We start from the raw sequence: 8,797 nt of genomic DNA on the forward strand, positions 1-8,797 counted from the left end.
TTTAATATGTATCAGACTGTTAACATAAAGGCAGATGATTATAGGGAGCAAAGACATATACATTTTCGTGTTTTATCAGCCAAACTATTCTCTGTTGTTTTCCATAACATTAAAATTGTTGTTAGACTTAATGCATTTTTTGTATGTAATTTTCTGTAGTCGTGAGCTTCATTTTTGGAGACTCTGAAGCTTTGCATCTTATCAAGACATAGTTAAATGCAAACATATCTTCACTTGAATATTATCTGTTAAGGCAAGACACTACAGGGAAAACCATTGTTTTTTTTGTTTTTTAAGGCCCTGGTCAATTTTGAGATTTTGGGCTATTTTGCTTCCATAACATGTCGTCTTTGAGACTAGTGGAAAGAAAATATCCAAAATACACATTTAAGGTTTATTACACTCTGTTATGTACGTTTATGCAAATATATGCATATTTAATTAGATAATGTTGCATTTACATATTTAGATATAAGATTTCAGAAACTTGTAATACAAAAGTATTGTCTTAAACTACTGTGATTAATCAACTGGGGACGTATGGTGATATCTATTAGTTTAAATGTGTCCCTTACTCACCTGTGGTGTCTTGTCTTAAGTTATATTAAAGGCTTTGAAAACTAGCATTCCTTTTATTGCACTTATGGACTGAAAATAAACAATACGTTTATTGCGTACCATATTCACTGAGGGGATGTGCTATTTAAGTGTTTACGTGTACTAGATTGAGCTTCATGTGTCACCAGTAAACAACACGCTTATCTGCATAAATTATTCTTGTCTTGATTTGCTAATGACACACATACTTCCGGTCACCATTTCTTCCAAAGAGTTTGGAGAAGATCATCCAGAGGGACTTTTTCCAAGATGTCTCCAAACTTCAAGCACAGAAGGATTATCTGGAGGTGGAGGAGAGCGGAGATCTGGAGCAGATGAGGGAGATTGCCATCAAATACGGGGTCTGCCATGGCTAAATACACCCCACGCATCTATGTGCCCTGTGAGTGACATTTCTTACTGTTCGGGATTAATTCTTAAAGGAATATTTAACCAAAAAAATGAACATTTACAATGGATCCTCTGCAGTGAATGGGGTGTTGTCAGAATGAGAGTTCAAACAGCTGATAAAAACCTCACAATAATCCTGAAAGGGACATATGAAGATGAATATATCGAGGTAAGACAGTCTTGTATACTATTTACAACAGGGGATTCCCTGGCATAATTAATTGTATTATACTTAATCATTCAATAATTTATTGTACTATATTATTTTAATGCCCATGTGTTTTGAAATGTGTTCTTTGAATACACTTGACTTTGGCTTTGGTTTTTTATTATTATTTTAAAAAAAGACGATGACCTTCAACACCAGTTTACACAAAATACCAAACCTCAGGCCGTTTTTCAACATACAGTGTGTTATACAGGAACAGCTGATTGAGCTTCATGTGTCACCAGTAAACAACACGCTTATCTGCATAAATTCTTCTTGTCTTGATTTGCTAATGACACACATACTTCCGGTCACCATTTCTTCCAAAGAGTTTGGAGAAGATCATCCAGAGGGACTTTTTCCAAGATGTCTCCAAACTTCAAGCACAGAAGGATTATCTGGAGGTGGAGGAGAGCGGAGATCTGGAGCAGATGAGGGAGATTGCCATCAAATACGGGGTCTGCCATGGCTAAATACACCCCACGCATCTATGTGCCCTGTGAGTGACATTTCTTACTGTTCGGGATTAATTCTTAAAGGAATATTTAACCAAAAAAATGAACATTTACAATGGATCCTCTGCAGTGAATGGGGTGTTGTCAGAATGAGAGTTCAAACAGCTGATAAAAACCTCACAATAATCCACAAGTAAGCCACACCACTCCAGTCCATCAGTTAATGCCTTGTGAAGTGAAAAGCTGCATTTTTGTAAGAGACAAATTCACCATTAACACATCTTTAACTTTAAACCATTGCTTCCATTTAAAGTCCCCCTGTAGTGAAAAATCTAGTTTTTTATGTTGTTTGTCTATATGGTGTTTTTAATATGCCTTTAGACGAACCATGTGCCAATCTATTAATCAACACCATTGCTGAGTATTTTCTCCTTAAAACTGTAGCTTCCCAAAGACTGACTCAGAAATACGGTCTGAAACAGCCCTCGGTTTGCTACGTCACACACCAATAACCAATCACGTCAAGGGATCGGTTCCTATCACTAGCATGCAAAATATACCAATACCAGCACAAAACCAAAAATAAATTAGACCAAAAAACCCATGAAGCTGTGAATTTAGAACCGCTAACTTGCATTATAACCCGTGGCAACAGTGTAAAAGTAGCTCGCGGGCGAGAATTAAGAATCACAAACGGCTGCATTCGAGTCTTCAAGGCATTTTAGGACACAACATCATCAAGTAAGTAACTTTAACGAATGTTACAGTATTCAATGTCGTTGTCCGCTAATAAAAACATAGTTTTATCAGTCATTATCCGTGTATGCCATTGTTTTGCGTTTACTACAGTTCAGTGGATCAGGAGGCGCTGGCTGGTGTGACTGAGTGGAGGCGGGGCTCATTTGCATATTCATAGATCAGCGTATAGTAAATGAGGCAAGGGTGTAGAGTTACATTCAAGCTATTTTAAGGCATGAGAAAATTATTTTCACAAGAAAAAACATTTAAATATGTCATTTTGATGATCAAAGATAAGTTTTAAGGGATAAAATATTTGACTACAGGGGGACTTTAAAATATGAATCCTTTATCCATAATTAGGGATGCACCGATATGAAAATTTTGGCCGATACCGATAACCGATTATTCTTTATTTTTGAAAGCCGATAACCGATATGTTGGCCGATAAATCTATATCCAAATTGTTATATACTTTTTGAGAGCCTGATTACAAAAAAGGTCTCATCATTAAAAGCCACATCCCAAACACTTCAACATAAGCAGCCTAGTTTGAACGGTGTACGTTTTAAAAATATTTTTACTCTCCCATTACCAAATTTAGTCATAAAAAAGTCTTACAAATAAATAAAATAATGCATAAATAATGCAAACAAGTCACTGGACATCATTACACGTGTAAAGAATCAAAATGAATGCGCCATAGATCAATAAAACGGAATAGCCTCTGCACGGACAATAATTAAATGATTTTAATTACTAAACCATATTGTTGATGAAAATAATAAGAGAAAAATACAAGTGGTTGTTGTTATTAATAATATATCAATGATTTTGAAAAAGTAACAAATTAATACCACTGTTTTAAATAGCAGCCATTGAGCTGCAGCTCAAGCTGAAGCTGAAGAGCTGAATGAACACGGTAAACTGAAGCGTTTTGCTGGCAGCTTATTTAACTCAAGGAAATGCATCCTGAGATTAATATTAATACAACATAAACATAATATTACAACTTATATATGAAATGACAAATGACGCAGTTATTGCATGCTATAGTCAGGGGGGATCCCTTCAGCTCGAGGAGCCCTCTCGAACACCACCCTCCACAGATCGGTAGCCCCCCAGGATAGCGCTGTTTAATGTGGAGTGACAGATCGCTGTAGCACCTCAGTTCAACAGACGCAGGAGCACGAGGCGCACGTGAACTGCTCATCTCCTCCACATTAATACCCGTTTCAGCACAAAATAATGCTCCAGGAAAACGTGTTGTCAGTGTTGGTCACAGCGCCTTTTAATTGCTGTTTTGAATCCAGCAATTATTTATTTACAAATTATAAACTCTGATTATGACAAGTGTGGTATAAAAGCTTTGTTTATTAGAGGAATACTTGGTTAGCTGGAAAATCTTACATCGTGACCATGCTTTTGGATCCTGTTTGAGCCCATATAAGCCTACATTTATGCGGCTTTGTTCTTGGTCACGAATTTCCACAAATTCAATAATATTTAGGCATTGTTTCTTTTCCTAAATCCTCACCGTCTAACCCTCTAATTTCGCAGGTTTATTTAATTGTCATTCACTTTTTATTAGGGATGCACCGATATGAAAATTTTGGCCGATACCGATAATCGATTATTCTTTATTTTTGAAAGCCGATAACCGATATGTTGGCCGATAAATCTATATCCAAATTGTTATATACTTTTTGAGAGCCTGATTACAAAAAAGGTCTCATCATTAAAAGCCACATCCCAAACACTTCAACATAAGCAGCCTAGTTTGAACGGTGTACGTTTTAAAAATATTTTTACTCTCCCATTACCAAATTTAGTCATAAAAAAAGTCTTACAAATAAATGAAATTATGCATAAATAATGCAAACAAGTCACTGGACATCATTACACTTGTAAAGAATCAAAATGAATGCGCCACAGATCAATAAAATGGAATAGCCTCTGCACGGACAATAATTAAATTATTTTAATTACTAAACCATATTGTTGATGAAAATAATAAGAGAAAAATACAAGTGGTTGTTGTTATTAATAATATATCAATGATTTTGAAAAAGTAACAAATTAATACCACTGTTTTAAATAGCAGCCGTTGAGCTGCGCGTGCTGAAGCTGAAGAGCTGAATGAACATGGTAAACTGAAGCGTTTTGCTGGCAGCTTATTTAACTCAAGGAAATGCATCCTGAGATTAATATTAATACAACATAAACATAATATTACAACTTATATATGTACAAAATGACGCAGTTATTGCATGCTATTGTCAGAATGTGTGATCCTGTTGTGGATGCGCTCTTCCCATAACAACGCGCTGAAACACGGCAACTAAACCCAAAGAATTCACAACGTTTTATTATAATAATGTTCTCATTAGAATGTTATATACACGACATTCCCAATCATAGTTATTAATGTTGTGCACTGCTGTTTGAGCTGCGTGTGCTGAGCTAAAGATGATCACCGGTAAACTGAAGCGCTCTTTTAACTTAACCAAACGCATTCTATATGAGATAAATCAGATATACATCAAATAAACACAATATTACAATGTACAATTGCACAAAAGGCTGCAAACGAACAGCGCGCATCTGAAGTGTCTCTGAAGGAAATAATGCATTATTTATCGGCTTTAAGATATCGGCCAAATTTTCTTATCAGGCCGATACCGATAACAGAAAAAATGAGCCGATATGGGCCGATACCGATATGGTGGCCGATATATCGTGCATCCCTATCCATAATATTGCTTTCTCCAGTGGAAAAGTTGTCTTGTCTGAATCAGTATAGACATATGCACATACCAAACACCGTTCACAAGCTAAATCAGCCAAAAACCGTTCTAAACAAATATATCGGTGGATTTTGATGTGAGAGGACAACGGGATGGACTTTTTCACTGGAGGAAGCGTTATTATGGATTATGGACTGATATTTTGGCCAGAAGAAACAGTTTAAAGTTAAAACGACTTAATAATGGATTTATTACAAACACAGTTTTTTGCTTTACAGGATGTTAACTGATGGACTGGAGTGGTGTGGATTACTTGTGGATCATTGTGATGTTTTTATCAGCTGTTTGGACTCTCATTCTGACGGCACCCATTCACTGCAGAGGATCCATTGGTGAGCGAGTGATGTAATGCTAAATTTCTCCAAATCTGTTCTGATGAAGAAACAAACTCATCTACATCTTGGATGGCCTGAGAGTGGGTACATTTTCAGGAAATTTTCATTTTTGGGTGAACTATTCCTTTAATGATAACCACCTACTGTGTTTTGCACATCAGTGATTTACTGCTGGCACATTGGAAAACTGTTTTGTGTTTTTGTTTTTTAAATCATTTTGTTCCCATTTAGACACGACTCCTTCAACATTTGAGACCCCAGATGGTGGAAGTGCATCTCCCTCATGTTCACAGAGCAAACACAGAGCAACGAAAGAGGATGGTATGTGACTGCTGCTAAATTTTTCTAGTCACCATAAAAACTAATTTGATCAATTAAAGTGACAGTTGTTCTCTATTATTGTATTATTGAAATGTTATGTTTAAATATGCAAACAAGGCACTAATTAAATCTAATTAAATATGCACAAATTAGCTTTCTTAGTTTTTCAGTTCTTTACAGAGGGGATTTTGGATCTTTGAATCTCATTTTTGGAGTTTTAAAGATAAATGCAACATGCTACACATGTTCTTTGTTATGTTTCAGGAAAAGAAGGTGAAAAAGCAGAGGAAAAGGATCTTCCATCTCTGGACCGCTTTCTTGCTAAAAGCACGAGTGAGGACAATGCATCCTTTGAGCAGATAATGGAGCTTGTGGAGGACAAGGACAAGCTGAGGCATGCGTGGCTTTATGAGGCAGAAAATGAATATAATGAGGTACAGCACAATAATAGCTACTGCATATCATTGCGTTTTGCATTGTTGGGTCTTGTTTTGAGTTCTGACGATGTTTATTGTTCTATCATTTAAAGAGGCATGAGCAGAACCTCGCTTTACCATCCACAGAGAAACAGGCGCTTGAGTGCACCAAGACAGGAGTGGAAACATGGCAGTACAAGGCCAAAAATGCAGTCATGTACTACCCTGAAGGTAAGGTTTCCCATTGAGGATCCCCATCTGTTTAATATTGCATGACACTTTCTGAGGCTTGTAAAAAACTATTAATAACTTGATTATGAGTCTGATGATATATATCATTGAGTTCATAGCCAAAGAGCCATACGGTAAATTGCATGTTTATTTTGTTCCCCAAAAGGTGAAAAAGACGACACGCTGTTCAAGATGCCACGGGAGGTCCTGTACAAGAACACACGGTTTAATGTTGATCCCTTCTGAACTGCGCTCAATCCACAGGTAACACTGACTTCTGCATCTCATTTGTCAGCATCAGATCATAAACCACTTTGATGAAACTAAATGCATATTTCTCTCCTCTGCCTTCTGTCTAGTTTAAACAAGGTAAGGTTGGTCCAGATGGCAAAGAGCTCCTGCCTCACGAATCCCCCAAAGTAAATGGTTATGGATTTGAGGGAGAAGCCTCCCCTGCTCCTGGTGAGTGCCACTGTTTTGGATTAAAAAAATGTATTATACAATTTATATTGGTGTGCAAAATAATCTAAAGTATTTAAAGAAAAGTTTTAACATTGAAATCTTAAGAAACAGTCGAGAAGAACAAAGTTTTTGAGCACTTATATACAAGTACTTGTGTCATATTTTCCTAAATGGCTTGTTTGTTTTTAAGGTGTTGCAGAGTCTCCTCTGATGACGTGGTCTGAGATCGAAAGCACTCCGTTTCGTCTGGACGGCTCAGACACACGAGAGGGGCGGGGAACGGAGCGAGGCCGGTGGAGTAAATGCTAATGCGCGACACCTGCGCCACTCACCGGTCTCGAGTCCCACGGAGGAGCTCCGGAAGGATAAAAGGAAGAGTGACGACAGTGTTGGACGAGAGAGGACCAGGCCTCTCATTATCGGCATATTTTGACAGCGCATGGGACTTTGCTGAGAAAGTCAGCACCTGAATACACAAGTTTCAGTATTTACATCCTTTTTTTATATTTTAAACAATTTCTTTATTTGCGAGAATATCGGTCGACCACTGCTTCAGACTTTTGAAGTAGTCTGTGTTTTTACAATAAAAGAGTGTTTCAGGTTTCAGTGGAGGACAGAAAACTCTAATCTCTATAACTTAAAGAAACTTTGGTTTACACATGAAAACCAAAAGATACCCTTTTTGATGTAGTTTTCAAAGTGATATTCAAAACTGCATTTATGTTGTGTACTAAATTATTATTTATATGTATTGCAGCCTTACTCCGCAGGGACTGAGTCCCGCAGTGCTGTCTCCTGCCCTTCAGCGTCTAGTAAACAGATCGTCCAGCAAATACACAGATAAAGCCCTAAGAGCAAGCTACACCCCGTCACCTGCGCACAGGATCATGGGCTCTAAGACTCCGCTCGGAGGCCCAGCCACTCCCTCCATCACACCAACACCTGGGAAAGCCAGAACACCGGCCACACAGGACCCGGCCTCCATCACAGAAAACCTCCTCCAGCTGCCCAAGAGGAGGAAAGCCTCAGATTACTTCTGAAACAAAAGACTGAACAAAAACTCTAACGTGGTCACATATTTATTTTTTAATTTTTTTTACTAATTGTTTTTAAACTGTGAAACTGAATTAATCATCAGGTTTCTTGGACTTCATTCTATAAGGAAGAAAATGTCTACAACTTAAAACATCTACAGTTTGTAAGAATTTAGTTTAACATTTTTATTTTAGCTAGCATATATGTACTTTTTCAGCATCATCCACATCAACTGATTCAATCAGGTGAATCATTTGTTCTATTTGGTTCTTTATTACTCTTGATTTGTTTTGAACAAAGCTGGTTCAGTCTTCCTGAAGTCTGAACATCTTTTATGATGTTGAAGACATCTTGCAAGATCTCAAGGGCACAATAAAGAGTTCTACAGATTTGTGTGTATTATTTCACCATCCATATTTTACAAGATTCATTTGTTGAATCCATCTTTGGGTTGGAGGCTGGACTCATACAACAAAGACTCCCTTAGTGAATTTACTCTTAGCAAAATCTATGATTGCAGTGTTCGACAGAAGAAAGAAAATCATGTATTTTTTTGGCATTAAGACTGGACTCACATATGATGCTGGTACAGACTGAATTATTTTCTCAAAACTAAGGTTGATCACCATATTGTGTAATATCTGTTTTTCAGTCACGTTGTAATCCATGTTGGCCGGTAACAACACAAATGTGTTTCATAATTGTTTTACTGTTTAAGTTTAGAGAAAAAACCCATAATTGACTATTTAATCAAGGTTCCCACTGTGACAATTTGACATAG

At 37.1% G+C, this 8,797-nt stretch overlaps 1 protein-coding gene across 2 annotated transcripts; it reads left to right on the forward strand.

Annotated features, from left to right (window-relative positions):
* The first annotated feature begins 1,140 nt into the window (after positions 1–1,140).
* Positions 1,141–8,501, forward strand: LOC107558103 (protein DGCR14-like). Of its 2 annotated transcripts, XR_001605457.1 has the most exons (8): positions 1,141–1,177; positions 1,546–1,715; positions 5,783–5,872; positions 6,137–6,306; positions 6,402–6,519; positions 6,686–6,783; positions 6,879–6,981; positions 7,172–7,321. XR_001605457.1 is itself a non-coding variant. In XM_016241720.1 (7 exons), exons 2-7 carry the CDS (start codon positions 1,682–1,684, stop codon positions 8,019–8,021), a joined length of 759 nt encoding a protein of 252 aa, XP_016097206.1. In that variant the 5' UTR covers positions 1,141–1,177; positions 1,546–1,681; the 3' UTR covers positions 8,022–8,501. The 2 variants fall into 2 exon arrangements, 1 of the variants encoding a protein (XP_016097206.1); XM_016241720.1 differs by lacking the exons at positions 6,879–6,981; positions 7,172–7,321 and adding an exon at positions 7,739–8,501 and having other exon boundaries at positions 6,436–6,519.
* The last annotated feature ends 296 nt before the right edge of the window (positions 8,502–8,797 follow it).

This window comes from Sinocyclocheilus grahami, unplaced genomic scaffold (genome assembly GCF_001515645.1).
Source record: "Sinocyclocheilus grahami isolate Dianchi unplaced genomic scaffold, SAMN03320097.WGS_v1.1 scaffold632.1, whole genome shotgun sequence".
Classification (NCBI taxonomy): Eukaryota; Metazoa; Chordata; class Actinopteri; order Cypriniformes; family Cyprinidae; genus Sinocyclocheilus; species Sinocyclocheilus grahami.

Coding starts and splice junctions, on each gene's coding strand:
- LOC107558103 (XM_016241720.1), top strand. CDS start 1,682: ATGGCTAAATACACCCCACGCATCTATGTGCCCT. Junction 1,716..5,782: donor CCCACGCATCTATGTGCCCT/GTGAGTGACATT, acceptor GTTCCCATTTAG/ACACGACTCCTTCAACATTT. Junction 5,873..6,136: donor CAGAGCAACGAAAGAGGATG/GTATGTGACTGC, acceptor GTTATGTTTCAG/GAAAAGAAGGTGAAAAAGCA.